Consider the following 20036-nt stretch of genomic DNA (forward strand, 5'->3'; position numbering starts at 1 on the left):
GCATCTCAAAGTATTAACTTGTGAATTGACAGGACCTGTTTTATAGTGTGATCAGAATTAGCCTCATTTTTGAACTCTTGCACTTTATGCTGATCGCAATTTTTGAAGGTGGGATGGCATCATTACATTTGGTACCTTTCTTACCATTGAATTCATTTTCTGGTAGTGTATTTTGGTCAAATGCTAAAATAAATATGAATTTTAAAAAGTGCATAGAGGCAGGTTTAAAAGCAAGATGCACATTTAATAAGCCTCTAGCAGCATGATTACTCTAGGTTCTAAATATTCTACTCAAATGCATGTTAAAGATTCATGGCCAAGGAGTCTCTTCAGAAAGAGATTTCTAATCATCATTAAACGAAGACATTCGCTCCATAATGAAGCAATGTTTTTATTCATGTTGACAAATGTGGAGAATGTTCTATTGTTACAAAGTAGCAGTTAATTTAAAATGAGAATGTGTGTAAATAAGTCTACGTACCTGTGTGCTGCTGGATCTGTGATTTGGACTATGTTCTCTTGAAACATTTACATTTGTTGCCCTTAAAATTTATCTTCACTTATCATGAACACTTATTGCAGCCAACAGTTATGAATGAGTGGGTTGTTAATGTAAGCATCCAGGCTTCACTGGTATCTAGGAATCCCATAAGTCAGAAGTGTCCAACTGGGATTCAAAGATTGCCACGCTTGTGGTGTCATCTTTCCATATTTGCCACATTGTTATACAAAACTTTGTAGAGCCAGGCACTCCTGTCCCATCCCCCCCCCGCCAAAATAAATGCCCTCCCCCGAGCCAGGTACTCCCAGCTGTCCCCCCACATCTAACTGAATGCTCTCCCCCAAGATTCAGGTACCCCCAGTCCCCCATTCAATGCTGTTGACTCACCAGAGCCACCAGGGCACTGCCACAGCCGCCACACACTTCTCTCACCAAGTGGTGGGGTGCATACTTGGAGTAGGTGGATGGCACTCCCAGTCCATGGCTCTCAGGAGGAGCTACATTTAAAGGCTCCAAGAGCTGCATGTAGCTTGAGACCTGCGGGTTGGCCACCCCTGTATTCACCACAACCCAGTGTCCTATTTGCCAAATGTGGTAACTGGTGAATATATTGGACACCCCTGCCATAGGTAGTGCATTAGGAAACATTATCGGCCTTTCCTGGTCCCCACCCCGGAGGAGGAATTTGTGCTTTTGACCAAGATGCCGGGAATATCCACACCTAAAGTGTTTTGGGCTTGTGCTGTATTCAGAATGGTTGCAATCTGTAAACAACTGACTTTCTGCCATGTTGTGGTTTTGAGCAACTTCCTGTCAAGGTATTAATCCAGCAAAGTTTTCTGTTTACACCCATTTCCTGAATAGTTTCATTATCAAGATGATGCAAAATAACTTAGAGAACTCCCTTATGATGGTGATGCCTGAAAAGGCGCTGAGGAAGCTAACCTTTCAAGTGGATGAAAGACCTGGAATGAACACCATTCCAATGTTGGGAGAAGACTATGGCGTCTGATAACTCTGTGCTATAAGAAAGCTGGTCTCAGTGACTTTTGATGGTGATCGACTGTGTTGGTCTAACTTTAAAATACAAAACTGAGTGCAAGCGTATATATGGTGTACTATATAATTACACTTTTAAATCAATTATTAGGAAATACAAATTAAAGTCATTAGATCATATCTTAGAATGAATATTGACCCCTATGCAAAGGGTTGGTATAACATCTGTTCTCCATTAAAACTCTGAAAATGGGGGGCTATGAGTGGGGTCTCAGATGGAAGGGGTGTGGCAGTAGGCTTGGCTCCCCCAGCACTAGGTTCATCCACTGCCCATTAAGGTGTTACAAGACACCTCGGGTGTCCCCCAAATAACATTAAATGAATCTGTTTCAATGACTCATAAGCTGCTTCAGTGAATGTTTTTTCTCTTCTCTATTAGCCAAGGAGAGCTCTTTTAACTCTGAGCAACTAGGAAAGGAGCATGGAAAAACATGTGAACAATGCTGTATTCTTTGATTTTTTTGTTACGGAATTTGAGTTGTTGGGTCAAAGCCAAGCCACAAATAATATGCTGCATTTCCTCCCAATACACCAGTAAATGGAAATGTTCATACACACTTGATTTAGATGTTTTAATATCACCGTGAATGGTAAGTCTGCAGTTGAGTCCCTCTCCTAATGAATAATGTAATCACATGATAGCCTTCTCCACCCTGCCCCCCCCAATTAGGAGAACTGCACCCTTTGTTACAGTATTATTCATGGCTCAGAAAAATACTGTAACCATGGCACAGTCAGGCTGTTTTGTGTTGACCAATCTGGGTGTATTCTCCATGCTAACTCCCATCAGATCCACTCCCCAGGTCATGTTCGGAAGTTTAAAAGTTCACACAAGGCATGTGCTGTGCCAAAGAGAGGATAGCTGACTTGGCATGAGGCCGCCTGCAGAGCTTGAGAGCAAGGGGGAGGTAGGAACCTTGCAGAGCAGGAGGACTCTGGAGATCTGTGAGGGGAAGGATAGTGAGATGGAGGGGAAATTCTTTTTCCCTTCCATATGAGCATTTCTCTTGCTAGTAGTGAGTAGGAAAATCTGGCAAGGACCATTGGAGTTATCTTTCAAGGATATTCTGCCACATGGCTTATCTAATGCTGTTTTGTGAGCAGCAGTCAATTGGAAGTGGCCATTGATCATGAATCTTGGTGAAATGCCTGTGTGATGCCATTCTCCCCTGTCTGCACAGGCTGCAGGTTGATGGGGATCTCTCGTTTCACCTTGTTCTTCTTCCACTGCTCTGGTGTTTGATTTTGGTTTTTTGTTTGGCAATGAACCAGCCCATGTAGATGTGTCCTGACTTGTCTCCAGCCCTTAAACAGATTGTTCAATTGCTTATCTGCTCTAATAGCGTTTCTTAACTCTTATTTGAACTCTTCCTTGTTGCAGATGAAGCCTTAATGCCACTTGTTCTGTCCTTGATGAATAATCACTCCTGCCTTGTACCATCCTGTGGGGTTTAAAACACTCTTGTCTTGGTTATCCTAGTTATCTTTTTGTCGTACTGAATGCTTCTAGATGTCTAATTATTTGTTTGTTTGGCTCATTTACCAACCCCTCTCTGAAGTCTCTCTTTTTTGTCTCCTGTCCTGTCTTGGTCTCTTTTTAAGTTTTGAGATCCCTCTATACAGAATACAGTACAACATTCCCAGGGAAGGTCTAACCAGTGCTGAACAGAAGAGAACATTTTTCCTTGTTTTTATTTTATTTTATGTCATACTCCTATTTTTTCAATCCTAATATCTGCCTTTTTTTGTGACATCGTTGATGAGCTGTTCGATTTATCTTCTACTCTTTCATCCCAGACCCTATCCTATTGTACTGTTGCCTATTCTTCAGCAGTGTATTTATGCATTTTGATAATTACATCTTTCAGTGTGTCCTCCTTTCATCTTGTTTTATTGCTATCAGACCGTTTTTTAGGATCTTGTTGTATTTTGTTAGTGTTAGGAGAGTCTTTGGAAAACCCTCCCAGCAAATCTCTTCCTCCTCCCTCTCCTTGACATTAAATAGAAGTTCTGTGGTTCCAGTTCATCCTAGATGTTCACCCCGTTGATTTTGATGGCATTGCACTTAATCCAAAACTGAATGCAGCAGTTTGTTCTGTATTTGCCTTCCTGTTAAGGCATGAGTTTCTAGTTTGTAAGTGTCCTGCACACCTAAGTCAAATGCTGTGGTAAAGTTCAGATGAACTTTATATTAACCGAAGTTCCTTTATCAAGTGTATTTGTTACTAATCTTTGTCATTAGTTTTTCTTTATAAACTAGTTGCTCATGAGTTACTGTTAATTGCTGGTTTTTTCTTTTACAGACTCCTCAATAAACATTTTATTCATTTGTCTAGAAATTTACTATGCCCTGAATTTAACTTTATTGTTCTGTGAGGCCCTGTGTCTCCTTTTCCTTCTGCTTTGGAAATTTAGTTCCTTTTAAATAGTCTGTCCTTGCTACCCTCTGCACCTTACATCATCTGCTTTTGAGTCCACAGTGGCTGAAGGGGATGCATGGACACTTGGGGATAGGGTGTCTGAGTCGGGGGGGTGGAGGGACACGTGGACAAAGATTGGAAGGACACAAAGGGGTGCATGAGGCTATTGGCCGATGCGCATGACAGAATGGGAGAGGTTAGGGGTCAGCCAGGATCTGAATGGGGGACGTTCCCTAACAATTCTGTTCCACTCCCCAAGCCCCCTGTTCCATTCCACCTATACTCAACAACTCTTCAGGTTCATACCCAGTCTTTCTCAGCAATTACTCCCCTCTGAGTTCTCCATTACCCATATTTTGCCCCAAGCCTTTGTATTGCTTCTGAAGGGTTTAGGAAATAAGGTTCTGTACTGTAGTTTAAACTACCTGTTACTCAGAGTTCTCTATAAATATACCTTAGTCAAGAATCTAATTGTCAAAAAGCATTTCCTGAGTGTATGTGTGTCTGTATTGTTGCAGACATACTTGCTGACAGTTATTTTGATAAATTACCAAAATAATTAAAATTGGTGTGATTATAATGTGTTATTTTGACAAAATGTGCAAAATTTTGCAAAATTTTAAATTTTTTGCTGCAGAATTCCCCCGGGCTAAAATTGTCAGAGGATATTAATCCTAGAGGTTGAACGCAGGAATGTACTTGGCAAAAAAGAGAAACTGAAATGACTGATATTTTCATCTGAGCTGAGCTCGGCAATGGCTGTCTCCCTCCCTGGTGTTCTAACGTGCAGGAAAATAAAGCATCTTAAGCGTTGAAATCCAGAGCAGTTTTTGTTTTCATGCTGCATGGACAGGACTTGTGTTCTACCCGTTCTATTACATCTAGTCCATGTCACTGTCAGTTGTGCTACTTGACTTTGAACAAGAATCAGTCTTTGGGGCTGGAGGAATGAACTGTCTGACATGTCAGAGATATACGATTGCTGTCAGAGGAAAACAAAAATCAGTTCATTGGAAAATAATTGACTTTAATTCTGGAGAGAGAACATTTTCTTTTACCGGTTACTTTCACTTTGATCATTATTTGTAATTCAGAATTTAACTAGAAAGATAAGAACTAGTTGATTTGTCAGTTGTTTTTAGCAGCCAGTATTTTATGTCTTAAAGGCAGAAAACCTCACCACCTAGCTGGCTCATTCTGAAGAGGAAAGGGTCAGGTGCTAAGGCAAATCTTTATGAAACTTTAGAAAAATGCAAGCTGACAGGCTGAATGTATTAGCAGCAAATAGTGTTTTCGCTCTGCCTCTTCTCATGCTGTTCTTCGCTGGGATCAGTGTGCGTGCTTGAACAGCATTTCAAAAGGAAAGATGGAAGAAATGGCAAACAACTCACAATACCATAGAAATGGCCAATTCATAATCAAACTGGAATCCCATTGATAATGTCTGACTGCGGAGCTTGTGGAACAGGCTTTTGAAAGAGTTAGAGATGGTCTCTCCCGTTCCGTGAGACATTTAGAATCGTAGAATCATGGAGCTGGAAGGGACTTCAAGAGGTCATCGAGTGCAGCCCTCTGCTTCAAGCAGGATCAACCCCAGCTAAGTCATCCCAGCCGTGCCTATGTCAAGCCAGGGTTTAAAAATCTCTAGGGATGGAGATTCCACCACCTCTCTCGGCAATGCATTCCAGTGCTTCACCACCTGCCTGGTGAAGTAGTTTTCCCTAATATCCAGCCTACTCCTCTCCTTTTGTAACTTCAGACGATTGCTCCTTGTTCTGCTGCCTGTCACCACCAAGAACAGTTTCTCTCCATCCTCTTTAGAGTACCCCTTCAGGAAGTTGAAGGCTGCTATCAAATCACCCCTCAGTCTTCTCTTCTGCAAACGAAATAAGCCCAGATCCCTCAGCCTCTCCTCGTAGGTTATGTGCTCAGCCCCTTAATCAGTTTTGTTGCCCTCCGCTGAACCAGTTCCAGCACATTCACGTTCTTTCTATACTGGAAGCCTCAAAACTGGACACAGTACTCCCAGATGTGGCCTCACCAGTGCCAAATAGAGAGTAACAGCAACTTCTCTGGGGCTGTGTCTACACTACCACCTTCCTTCGAAGGAAGGATGGCAAATAGGGTGTTGGGAGTTTACTAATGAAGTGCTGCCATGCCCAGGCAGCACTTCAATAAGCAGCCCGCCCCTGCCCCCCCCCGTGGCAACTATGACTTTAAAAGGAGTAAGGGGACTTCAGAGTTGCCCCGGCACTTCGAAGTACCGGCGGGTGTGCCATGGCTAGACGCGTGCTGGTACTTCAAAGTTTAAAACTTTGAAGTTGCCATGTGATGGGGGGAGTTTGCTTAATGAAGTGCTGCCTGTGCATGGCAGCACTTCATTAGTAAACTCCCAACACCCTAATTGCCATCCTTCCTTCAAGGGAAGGTGATAGTGTAGACAAGCCCTAGATCTGCTCAAAATGCTCCTCCTAATGCAGCCCAATATGGCCGCCTTGGCTACAAGGGCATACTGTTTACTCATTTAAAACTAGACTAAGCCAAACATTACAAAAAAATACCATACAAGAATATATTTTGTTGGTAAGGTGATGCCTTCAAGCTCTAATGTTTGATTTAAAGTGACAGTGTGTCTGTGAGAGAGAACTTTGATCTTCTAACTATTTTAGATTTCTGTAACATACATATAGTTATGCAAACCCTTAGTTCTGTTTCTCTTTGTCTTTTAAAATGTCATTCGCCTATGTGCATACATGCGCACGTGCACAACCTTTATATCCTCAAAACATAGATTTATACCGAAATCAAATATTAACATAATCTTCCTTGGCGTTCAATCTTGGGTTCATGTCTGAGTGCTGTTAACATTTCAGAGAGAGGATGCTGTCTTGCTGCTGTATGCCATGTTATGATTTTTTTTCAGTTATACAATTCTCAAAAGGCCAAACACAGTGGCGGCAAATGTCCAATTATAGAACCTAGAAAAACATTCAGGTTCATCCTGGGATACTGAGGAGAGAGAAAAGTAGTTGTAGTTACCCCCGATAGATGTGGTCTATTTAAAAATATTTACCTGGCAAGAATATGCTCAGGACTGCACAGCCAAAAAAAAAAAAGAGAGAGAGAGAGAGAGCGAGAGAGAGAATGAGCCATTGCTCTAAGATTCTAGTATGTGTTGCTAATTGTTATAGACATGTAACTTGGATTTGACCAGCCTTGCTTAACTGGCTGTCAAGGACTGTGCTGGTGGTAGTTTTCTTTCTGTGGCTTTTGACTTTTTGTCTAAGTTTCACTACATGTAAAGCACTTTTGATTTAATTTGAGAGAGGATGGAGAATAGTAACTGTATCAGAAATTCAAATTTTTGTAGCAGTTACTCCTGCTTTATGCCTTAATGAAACAGAATCCTAAAAATAACAAGAACAATAATTCGGAAGAGAGAGAAGATGTGTTCACTTCTGTGCTTCTTGAAGGGGTATAGAGCAGTGCTGGGTAATTTACAGCCTGACCGCCACATGTGGCCCATTGGGCTTCTGTATATGGCCCACCAGAAACTTTGTTTACAGTTGCCAGGTTCTTCTGGTTTTCTCCTGAATAGTTTTTTCCTACTGGTATCACAAAAGTGAAATGCCCTTACAGCAAAGGCACAGGAAATGAGGTAATGCTGATTGCACACAACGCTGAAGGTGAGCACCATGTGCTCACTCTTTAGCCAATCACAGTTCTACTACAGTTCAGTTGGCACATCCTGCAAATTTTAGGTATGCAAGTGCAGCTGGCAAAGCCAACCTGTTCTCTGAAACCATGTTGGTAACTGCAAACTTGCCACTTAGTGAGACAAAGGTGGGCCACTCATGGCCTGCTCTCAAGCCTAGGTTGCACTTCACCGCTATGGAGAGTTCCTGAGGCAGAGAGATGCAGTGATGTTGGCACATGGTAAGAGAGAGCTCCAACCTCATTAGTGGCAGGACAAATGAAGTTGCTGCTAGATCAGGAGCAAGAGCAAGGAAAAGAGAATAGTTAAGTGACAGAACATGATTCTCCACTCCCTTGTGGAGTCCATTATTGACTCCTGGACAAACCAAGTGTGAAGTGCAGGTAGATCCCTTTGCACTGCTACAGATAATTGTGCAGGTACCAGGACACTGTAGAAGCAGGCTGTGAGCTAGACTGTATAGTCCACATCCCACTAACGAGCAGCTAAAGAATTTAGCTAGCTTAATTCATTGATCAAAGATTGTTTGTTTGTTTGTTTTATTTTCCATAGCTTGATGAATGCCCTATTACTGTAATCCTTATGCACTTCTGTCCATAGTAGCAGGAGCTTGTAGAGAAAGGAAAGAAGTGTTCTTCCTCCTACCTTGTCTTGGTTGTGAAGTACTTTCTGCCTTGTTCTTCAGTTTTCATTTAATCTTTTTCTGTCTTACTATTAAATTCTCTTCATGTCAGTCTACATTTATCAGAATTTTCCAGATCTGAAGAAGTGGGTCTGTCCCACGAAAGCTCATCACTTCATAAATCATTTTGTCAGTCTGTAAAGTGTTACGGGATTGCTCTTTTTTTTTTCTGCTTCTTGTCCTTGATAATAGGGTGTGCCATATGTCCATTAATAGCTAACCGCTTACTGTCATCAGATGTCTGGTCTTGTGTTGTAGGAGAGATGTCCTTTGAATTACTTGTAAGAGCAAACTTTGGGAAGTTTGCTCCCAGAGTAGAGAGCATGCCTCTAGAATACTGCAGAAAACCAGACACAATTTCACTCAAAGCTGTGTACATAAAAAAAAAAAAAAAACCCCAACAATGGTCATACTAAGTCAGACAAGTGGTCCACCAAGCCCAGTGTCCTGTCTTCTGCCCAGTGCCAAACATTTCAGACGCAATGAACAGAACAGGGAAATTACCAAGTGATTCAGCTCCTATTGTTCAGTCCCACCTTCTGGCAATCAGAGGCTTAGGACACCCATAGCATGAGGTTGTATCTGTGATCAGTACTAATGCCCATTGATGAACTTATGTGATTCTTTTTTTTGAACCCAGTTATACTTTTGTAGTCAGACACCATCATCAGTGTGGTGCTCTGGCATCTGTTCTGCTCCCTTCAGTGTTAATAATTGTCTGGCTGCACGCGAGTGCTCTCTCTGAATGTGGTGTAGGCTCTGCACAGGTAGCCAACACCGCAGACTTTTGAGAGCCCCCAATAAACACAAATCAGATAAGGTGCAAAGGCAGTGGAACCAGGTTTATTGTCCAGCTACGTACAGTCTTTAGCACCTTGGGCATCTAGACCAGATGTCAACAGTTTACAGTAGTACATATCTATGCCCTGGCAATGGACTCAGCTCAGTTAGCTGCCAGGAGTTTCCACTATAGCCCTCAGTTGGACCAAGACAGCCCCTCTGAGATACCTTTAAACAGCGGTACAAATAAGTCACGTATCACCATGCCTCCCTTATCCATAAGTCCCCTCATGTACCTAGATACCAACCATTACTTTGTACGTTGTGGTTTGATCAAAACATCACTATCCATCATGCTGTCATCCTGAACTTGTGCTGAATCTAGGTTGGTATGTCCCTGTTGTCTATGGGTAGTATGCTGATACCAAGTGGTTTCCTCATGAGAAGTTCTGTTACTATCATCCTGAAATGTTTATGTGCGTAGCCTGTGCCTAGTACCTCCAAGGTATGCATATTTCTGCAACATCAGCAGCCCTGTGCATGCCAAATTTCTGTGAGCAGGACCTGCCTTTTGCTTACAGCTTAGTTTTGCTTTGTTAGCAAAGCACTGACTAGTTCAGGCCTCCATTGTCGGGCCCTCATATTACTACATCCGCCAGAACAATATTTACTAGGAACTAGTTCCAGAGGATTACTGGGTTTCATGAAAAAGTATCTCCTTATTTCTTTTAAACTTGCTGCCTCTTAATGTCATTGGGTGACACAGAGTTCTTGTGTTACAGGCAGGGGTAAATAACTCACTCTCTCATTCATTTTCTCCACACCATTTATAGTTTTACATACCTCTATCATATCCCTCCTTTAGTGGTCTTTTTTTCAGGCTGAACAGTCCCAGTCTTTTTAATTGCTCTTCATGGTGAAGCAGAGATAGTATGTAATGGGGACTTACAGGGGAGCCAGCAGACATGCCAGCCTCTGGGCAAGGTGGGGGAGGGCTGGCTCCATGTTCCTAGTAGAGGAGGGGCTTTGGGTGGAATGGGTGGAGCCTCAGATGGAAGAGGCGGGGCTTGGGGCAGCTAGCTCTCAGCTCCACACAGAGCATGCTGATTTTAAAAGGCTTGGGGCTCCAGTCACCGCCACTGCTGCAGTAGATGGAAAAATAATGCTTCATCTCTCCACTGTGTGCCATTCATTTCAAGCTGTGCTAGTTCATGATTGAAGACTTGAAACCCATTATAATTCCCTTTGGTCAGTAATGGTTTAATAGCTTCATTAGGGAACCAAAGAGAGAGAGCTCAGATCAGTTAACATTCATTTCCATGGCTAAAAGAAGTAAAAAATATTTCTGTTATGGGACGGGTACTATCCTAGAGTGGCCCTCCTAGTAGGCAGGTGGTAGGAAACAGTAGTCCTCTAGGAGCATAGCAATCCTTAAGAGATCACAAGTTTCCAGTAAGTCAGCTTTAAATTTTAAGAACCCTTAATAGCTTCTGAAGAGAAGATTCTGCCCTAAAACTTATTTAACGTAAGCCTGTTTAAAAATAAACAAAGTTAATTTGTCAACTAGAATCAATGGATAAGCACATTCTGGGGTCATCTAAGGTAACACAGAAAAGATTCAACATTGCAGATATCTGCCTGGTTTTCTTTGACAGGGTATCTGCCACAATCCCTTTTGTTTAACCAGGTGGAAAGAAAGGGTAACCTCTTGGTCCCATGATAATCGGTGGTGCCAGGATTTCACTCTGTGGTTATAAATGCCTCTGGATAGGATTAGTCTTAAAATGGAAAAATGTAGACTTCAGTAACTGGCTGTGTGCTATGGCATTTAAGCACACTTTCAGCGGCTAACGTTGCTTTTTAAAGATCAGTCATTACTTGTGATTTGTGACTTGTTTAATGATTGTCTGTGTTCCTTTGCGGTGCATTCAGAGTGAGAGATGAGAACTTGTAGTAAGCTTTGCCATTGGAAATGATGTACCCGGCTGCTTTTCTCTTCTTCTTGCGAGCTTGTGTGTTTGCAAAATGAGTACAAGAACATACGCAGTGGAAGAAAAGATGCACATGTGTACTGTGACGGTCATGATGGGTGCAACAAGATATTCAGAATGTTGTGGGGATTTGGCCCAGCTGCATTCATCCTCTTCTGTCAAATTGCATGTCCTCGATCAGCCTGCTGTGAACATGATTTTTACATCATCTATTTTGCTGTACTGAGTGTCCTGATTTTTCCCAACCCAGTGTCAGGACTGATCTGCAACTACGAGTAGTAAATTTCTCCAGTGATTGGTGATGGGATGTAGTTGGGGAAGACTCTTAGTTACTACAGAAAATTTCTTCCCAGCTGGCTGGTTGGTGTTGTCACATATGCAAGGTCTAATGGATCACTCTATTGGAGGGTTGGGAATTTCCCCCCCGGGGTCAGATTGGCAGAGACCCGATTTTTTTTTTTTTTTTAAACCATTTTGTGCAACATGGGACAGATCTATATGTGAAGAAGTAATTACCTAGTCCAGTTCCTATAGAAATAAAAAAATTAAAAGGTGATCTGCAGGTTTTAACTACAGTAAATGGTGGATTTTCTGCTATTTTAAGTCTTTTTAAATCATGACTTGAAGATTTCAGTACCTCAGCCAGTAGTTATGGGTCTCTTACAGGTGTGGGTGGATGGAGTTCAGTTGCCTGTGATACACTGAGGCCAGATGAGATGATCGTGGTGAGCCCTTCTGGCCTTAGTCTGTGTGTCACTCTTGCTTGTCTTGTGAATGTATTAACAGAGGGAGTTACTTTTCCATTAGGAGGGGAAAAGTCCAGGGGAAGCTGTGTGTGAATAGATGTTGTGCGTGCGCGATCTATTTCTTCACCACCACCCAGGAGGAATAATCTGCTCATCTGCATGTGGAGAAAATCTCAGAGCCCTTTCCTTTCTGCCTTTCCCTTTTTCATCTGAGAATACACTTTTTTCTTTCCAGACATAGATGTTGATCCGATTGATCTCATATTGCATGTGGCACATTTCTCTCCCCTGGAAACTTAGCAAGATTAGCAAAACAGCCCTCACAGATCTTTAGACCAGCTTAACTGCAACGCCTCCCTCCATGGTGACTTTGTCACTTCTTCAATCTGCTCCAGGGATAGTACTGTTACTGCCTTCAACTAAACAATGCTGCTTGTCTTATTTATTGGGTGCCTCTTCTCTTTGCTTGGAGCTAGCGATAGCTGCCAGTTCCTTCTGTTATGTGCTTAATGTGGTGCTGCTTTTGCTTGGTGGCCTACTCTTAAGCCAGTACTTCTGATAGCTCATTTCACAGTGCGTCATGCACCACTGGGGACTCCAAAAGTGAGGTCAATATGATGTCTAATAGTCCCTCACCCTGTCCTTTCAGCCATACATATTTACACAAAGGGCTTGGTGTTCATTCAGCAAGAAGTCCAGAGAGCAGATAACTCTTCAGCAGCAATTCATAATCTCGATATGTAACCTGTTTGTCCTGGGGAAGGTACTGGGCCCCTGATTCCCTGAGTTGTTTACTGCTTTGATGATATCACTCCTATGTTTCCATGCACTGCAACTTAATTAACTGTCCATAAACGGAGGCCATGGAGATGTGACTTGGAATCCTCACTGGCTAATGTTCTGTAAGCAAGCTGATCAAGCTGCCCAGGTAACAGGAAAAAGGGTATCTTGGGATTCCTCCCTGTAAACTATAGTGGTGCCTGGCAGTAGCTGGTACAACTAGGTGCAAAATTGCTTCCTTTACAGCCCCTCTGTTTTCAGGGGCTCACACTTTTACAGCTTTTTGTGCTGAAATATTTGATGCTTGACCACCAGTCAGATTTTGTTATTTTTAAAAAGCAGCAAATGCTGTCCAGCTTCTTTTGAGCTCAGGGAAACTAAGGAGTATGCATTTTTCCCAGGAAAGTGGTCTGACTTGGTAGTGTGCAGTAGTATTGCTGTAATGGCATGCAATCACGGACAAAAGGGTTGTCCCCCAGACTCGGATCTCAGCGGTACCGGGAAATGCATACACATAAAGGGGATGTAGTTAAAGCCATTTATGCAGTCAGGGTGTGGCAAGAGCAGGGTGTGGCAGCAGGGTGTGGCATCCCTGCTTGAAATGAAGGAATCCTTCTGGAGCTGGGCTTACAGTGTCATGAAATGTCTTCTCTCAGCCTTTTAGTTTAAACAGGAGTTACTCAGATATCAGACTGGTAACAGCAGGTCCTTGCTCGTGGCACTTTGTCAGTGGTGGGCATCAGTGTTCCCTGTAGGCTGAGCACTTGGATGGCCACCCAGCAGAGACTGAGTTGCTGGCCAGATAATGAGTAGAGCACCCACAGTGGGTAGCATATGTTTCTAGTCATGGTGCATAGGCTCATATGCCCTGGGGCACGTAACACAATTTATTCTGCCCATGGAAGTTAAAAAAAAAAAAAAAAGAGGGTCTGCCCATCCCCTGGCTGCCTCACTCCCCCACGTGGCTCTCCTACACCAGAGCCTTGCACTTCCTTCTTCCTTTCCCTCCGTTCCAGCACTTGTGGATTTGCATGTACCGGTAAGCAGGAAAGTGTGGGGCTCTGGTGCGTGAGAGGTGAGTGGGGGAGGGAGGACTGTGCTGCCCTCCAGGTGGAACCTCAGTGGGGCTGCTGCTGCTCACTGAGGTGGAGGAGGACCACTCATGCAGCCCACCCACTGTTCGCAGCTGGCCATTGCTGTGCTGTATCTTGCCCTGGCAATGGAATGGACTCGGAGCTTCTAACAGGTCTCTTCCATTTATATTTTGTGCTATATTTATACCTTTTATAATGATGCTAGAATTTCTCTCTGATCCTCTAGAGCACAAGAACACTTCATCCTTGCTTGTGCAAGGAGCATAGGGGTAAGGAGGCTGTGGTCTGACAGGGCACAGCAGAAGCCCTCCAGCTAGGACTCTCTTCTGTCATGTCGGGACCAGAGCCTTGCTTGTAGCTTGTTCCTGCAGGGATCAGGTGGTATCTTTCCTGTCTATATCCACTTCCTCCCATGACGGGGGGCTCCACAGGGCTATCTGTACTGCTGCAAAAGCCTTTCAGTAGTGGAGTGCCTCCACTGCCTCTGACTTCTCCTCCCCTTCTTCCTCTTTGCAGTTTTGGCAAGGGTTCTCCGCTCCCTTTGCTGAACCTCTGCATCATTTGAATCCCTTCCTTGTCCCTCTGCAGCGCATACCTCATACAGGCAGACCAGGAGAGTGATCCAGATAATGAGGTGTTTTGGATAATAGGGTTTAGTATCAGTAGGAGTGTATGACCTGTGTTTAGAGCTCTACTTTTAAAGTACTAAGTTTCATCTCAGTAGCATCCTACAGGCATGAGTTCCACACTTAGAGGCCTTGTTAACATTTTGACTGTTAGGGGTCCAGTTCTCTGTTTGTTGGAATGCACAGCTGAGACATCAGATTCTGTTTTTAACATAAGAACATACAAAGAGTCATAGTGGGTCAGATTAAAGGTCCATCCAGCCCAGAATCCTGCCTGCCAACAGTGGCCAATGCCAGGTGCCCCAGAGGGAGTGGACCAAGCACGTAATGATCAAGCAATCTCTCTTGTCATCCCTCTCCAGCTTTTGACACACACAGGCTAGGGACACCATTTCTTACCCATCTAGTTCGGCTATTATGGGAAAAAGTAAATAATTTTTTCTTGTTCACTTGCTCCACAGCGCACACAATTTTATATACCTCTATCATATCCCCCCCTTAGTCTCCTCTTTTCTAAGCAGAAAAATGCTAGTGTCTCTAATCTCTCCTTCATATGGGACCTGTTCCAAACCTGTAATCATTTTAGTTGCCCTTTTCTGAACCTTTTCTAATTCCAATATATCTTTTTTGAGATGAGACGACCACATCTGTACGAAGTATTCAAGATGTGGGCATACCATGGTTTTATATAAGGGCAATAAGTTGTTTTCTATCTCATTCTCTATCCTTTTTTAATGATTCCTAACATCCTGTTTGCTTTTTTGACTGCCGCTGCACACTGTGGATGTTTTCAGAGAACTATCCATGATGATTCCAAGATCTCTTTTCTGATTAGTTGTAGCCAGATTAGCTCCCAGCATGTTGTATGTTTAGTTGGGATTATATTTTCCAGCGTGCATTATTTTGCATTTATCCACATTAAATTTCATTTGCTATTTTATTGTCTAATCACTCAGTTTTGTGAGATCTTTTTGAAGTTATTAAACAGTTCTTTAACAGGAATGAAGTGCGGGAGAGACCCAGATCACAGCAGTCAATGGCTGATGTCTGGCAAAATCTTGTGGAGTGATGATAGGAGGAATCTTAAATGTCAGGGTTGTAGTTATTGGAGAGCTATAGCACCTGGAGAGTAAATGCTAGAATGTTGGCTTCCAGCTTGAAGAGGCAGTGGTGCTTTGTAATGTAGCAGTGGGTGATCAGATGAAAGAAATTCTGTTGTAAGATGCTGAGAAGCACTAACTTTTCAGTTTCCAACTGTGGAATGTATCATATTGACAGTGTCGGTAATGCTTTTTTTCCATAGTGGGAAAAGTCATTCATTTTAGAATCTATGGATATAAGGAAAACCTGTAAATTAAGATGTGTATGAAGATGCAAAAACAGCAAGTATGATCCATTAATAGGAGGTAGCATAATTCTGAACTTAAAAAGTGGATGTATTTATAAAAAGCCTTTCTCTGACATGCAGGGATGAGAAGAACCAGTCAATCATTGTAAGTGGAGAATCTGGAGCTGGAAAGACCGTCTCTGCCAAGTATGCCATGCGTTTCTTTGCCTCAGTTGGTGGCTCTGCCAGCGAGACCAACATTGAAGAGAAGGTCCTTGCATCCAGTCCAATTATGGAGGTAAAGCTGCCCATCAGAAGTTACATAGATTTTTTTTTTTTAATTTTATTTATGACAGTATGTGCATTTGTTTCTAGCACTAGCAAACTGCACTGACTCAGGGTGGGGTGCTTCAGGATTGGGATCCTCCTTCTATCTTGTTAATGGAAGCTTCTGTCACTCTGTTTAAGGACTTGCCTGGGTCTCACAAGTGGGATTCACAAGTTAAGGATAGAATAGTGCAGCTGTTTTAATTAGATTTTTGTATAATATTAGAAGTAGTAATTAAAAAAATCATAGGGATTGACTATTTCAGGTAAATTTTTAAAGGTAGGTCACTAGTGTAAACTCTTTTGTAGGCTGGTAGTGACTATAAGATGGTAAAATGTTTCTGTTCAGTGACCTACTTCATGTGAAATACACTGTTGGGTCTCCAGCTAGTTATTTATCTCGGATGTATTGAGGTCGGAGGTGAAGCACACCTCACCTGGCCCATTTGTTGGCAGTCTTGCTCTATGGTGGCAATTCAAACTATCTCAGTGTTGCTGGAACAGCGCTGACAACAGCTGTGTACAAAGAAGATTGTACGTAGCAGAGTTGTGATGCCGTTGCAGTTATGACCTCTCCCTGCCCTTACCTGAGTCACCAATAATCTACTATCTTTCCCTTCCTTCTCCTCTCCCGTCATTCTCTAGTATCCCTTAAGATGTATTGTTTTTATTAATTCCATATAGAGGTTTGTCTATTAAATCTATAGATTGAATCAACATAGACCACTACATACTGTCTAATTGGTGCTGATTGATGGTATTAACTGCTAGCTTGGCACATGAAGATCTCTTCGCCCTGCACTAATCTATTTTTTTCATTCCTTGCTAATAAAGACATATGTAGGATACTTCCCTCACAGTGCCCCAATGACATGTTTCAGAATGGAGGTGGAGGGACCATTATTAGAGAAAGGAAGGGCAATCAGTCTCCTGCTCATTTATTCTCCCTCCTTCCTCGGCCTACCCGCAAGGTTACCAATGATCCTTGGAAGCGTTTTCTGAAAAGTGGATAATGCATTAGGGGTCATGGCCCTTTGATGTATTACTGATGTGGTGATGTGTCCAATTCCTAGTGAACTAAGCGTGGTCAAGTCCACATAAAAAATCCACCATCACAAACTGTTATTGATCAGCGTTCTGGGTTGGCAGTCTTGCCTGAGAGGTGCCTGTATGCACTGGTAACTTGTTGCTTTTGATTGGATGCCCCTGGAGGCAGGGACCATGTCTGTAAAGTTCCAACACAGTCCAAGTGTATACAAGTACTAAATAAAATTGAATGGTGATTTGAGTGGGCATGGTCATGGGCACTGACGTGTTTTTCCCTGGCAGCGCTCTGTCCTGAAGTTCTGCCTATACTGCATCCTTTCCCATGAGCCCCCACCCTTACTCCTCCCACTCCCAAGCCTCCCATCCAATGCTCTCTGCCCTTCTCCAGCCTTCTCTCCCAGCTACCAAACAACTGCTCTGTGGTGTCCTATGGGTCACCGGTTTGGGTGGGGACCCACTGAACAGCTGGGTGGTGAGCACCCACTATTTTTTTTTCCATGGGTGCTCCAACCCCTGAGCATGCACAGAGTTGGTACCTATGGGCATGGTGATGAAAATATCCTCTAACCTCTGAAGGAACGAGGCTTGAGGCAGTATGGGGAAAATTGGCCCCACTTCTGTCCCATGCTGAACCTGTCCCACACGCAGCAAGAGCATGAATCGCGAGAATGTCACCAGCACAAAGTTCGCTTTTCTCAGAAACCTGAAGTATCTGACTTGGGCCAGGCTTTCCTAAAGCGGGATGATAATGGGGACTAGGGCACTGTTTCATTTGGAGTGATGATAGTGGGTTAGCAGTAAGTGTATGTGTATTGTAAGCCCCATTCCATTTTAAATGATGTCTCAGCTGTTACCGTAGTGGTGGGTACCAGCACTGTTTGCGAATGGAATTGATACCCTTTCCAATCCCCAATTCCAATCAATTGCCCTATCTTTGCCCTCAAGTACTCCTGTTTAAACTCGTCGGCCTTGGCTCATTCCCATGTCTTTGAGGCAATGGCATTTCTGTGTCTGACCCATCTATTTTCAGTCCATTGCAACTTCCTTGCCTTTGGCTTTCAGCAGTGGTGCTAGAACTATTTTTAGAGTGTGTGGGGGAGGGGGAGGGGGAGGCTGACCTGCACATACACACACGCCTTTAGACCAGTTGAGATGTGGTTTCCAACTCTCCCAGACTGGGTGGCCTGAACTCCTTTGCTGCAAATGGCCTCCAGTCCTTCCAGTCCAGGAGATTTGCCAACTTGCACCACATCAGACTGGGGTGCAGCTGGGGGAAGCCGCAGACCCCTGGGCTGGTAGTGGCGCCAGTAGTGAGCACAGCAGGTCAGGCAGGTAGCAGGACTCTTGGGTTAGGCGGAGGAGCCTGTGACAGGGCTGGGGATTGTGGGAGCAGAGCCTGTGGTAGGACTGGTGGGATTCCAGGAGTAGGCATGCTGGAGCTTGTGGCAGGGCCAGTGGGACAGCCCCCAGATATGGGGAACCAGGTGCAAAACAAACTGGGGATGCTGCAGCACCCCTGGCACCCCAACTCCCTGTACCTGTGGCTCTCAGCATTGTTCTGAATGTTTAGTAACCTTCATGCATTAAGGAAAGACAAATAATCCATTCCAGCTAATACTGGGAAATTCAAGCAGTTTTCAATTATGGCAAATTGCCTCTCTCTTTTAATGGGCAGTCCTGCTGCAGCAGTCCTAGTACTTAGAGAAGGGGAAAGACTTGTTAGGTCTTGCAGCCCGTCTCCCTGCTAATGCGGGGTTGTAACATGGATCTTCATAAAGCTATAGGTGGCTAGTATATGGTGCCTACTTTACATTCTTTGGAGAACAGGGCAGTTTGCTCACTCTTACCAGGACCCTGTCCCGCTTCCATTGGTAAAATATAGACAATGGGAGGAGATCCGCGGAGGTGGCCAACATACATTTGGTGCTGGAGTCTCTAGGAAATAGGGTGGGATAAGTGGCACTAAGACACCTTCCTGTTCTTCCAATCCTGCCCCTGTTGCGGTCCCGGTGTTTCCCTAGTGCAGTCCAATATGCCTTCTTCAGAATAGGTTTGTTTTTTTTTACTCCCCATCAAGTGTATTATCAGCCTCTATTTTTCAATATTCTTCGAGGGCTTCCTTCCTCCACATGTGCTGAAAATAAATCTGAACTTACTGCCAACTCTCATTTCAGTTTGTGTGTCTAAAAAAATTAATTACAGTGTTTATGACAAAATGCGTTAGGTTTCTGCTATTCTGCCAGCACGTACACTCATTCCATTAGAAGGAAGTGCACTTTCTCATTGCTGAGCCATTGCTGAAAGCCAGTCAGCAGGACTTCAGCCTGACTCTTTTGACCAGACCAACATATTGAGGTCTGACCCTAAGCCAGAAGCTCTGAAGCCCTGTAAACAAGGGACAGCAACTGAAATAAGATACAAAGATCCTCGCTGTCCAATCTCTCTACCAATTTAAGAACCGAGAAAAAGAGGTTGTGGTGTTGTGCTGCAGATATAATCTGGAAGGGATCCCAAGAGGTCACCTAATCCAGTCCCCTGAATGCATGATAGGATGGTTTTTTTTTCATCTAGGCCATCGCCAACAGATGTTTGTCTAATGATGGTGAAGGGTAAAACATTTCAAAAGCTCCTATGTCCCATTTTCAGAAGTGACTTAAGAGCCCAAGTCCCATTGATTTTTAAACTGTTAGTCTCGTTTGAAAGTGGGACTTAGGTAGTTTTGCGAATTTCACTCAATCTCTTATTTGTGTTACCTCCTGGGATTTAATTTCCCTTGTTTTGTGAAATGTGCTGGGTTCAGTCAATTTTTTTTTGTTAATTTCAGAAAAAACAGTTGAATGATATGGAAGGGCAGGTTGGGGCTGCTAGATGCACAATCTAAGATTCTCCAGATGATGAGCAATTTGGGGCTCTGATCCTGCAAAAAATCAGGGCCTAGAA

At 43.4% G+C, this 20036-nt stretch overlaps 1 protein-coding gene across 1 annotated transcript in view; it reads left to right on the plus strand.

Moving 5' to 3' along the window:
• The window catches only part of MYO5B (myosin VB), a 375576-nt gene that overhangs the window by 161194 nt on the left and 194346 nt on the right, over window positions 1-20036 (plus strand). Inside the window, exon 5 of the mRNA XM_074995787.1 lies at window positions 15864-16020. Within this exon, the coding sequence (XP_074851888.1) occupies window positions 15864-16020 (157 nt within the window). The remainder of the gene's footprint in view (window positions 1-15863; window positions 16021-20036) is intronic.

The sequence above is a fragment of the Carettochelys insculpta genome, chromosome 5, assembly GCF_033958435.1.
Source record: "Carettochelys insculpta isolate YL-2023 chromosome 5, ASM3395843v1, whole genome shotgun sequence".
Classification (NCBI taxonomy): domain Eukaryota; kingdom Metazoa; phylum Chordata; order Testudines; family Carettochelyidae; genus Carettochelys; species Carettochelys insculpta.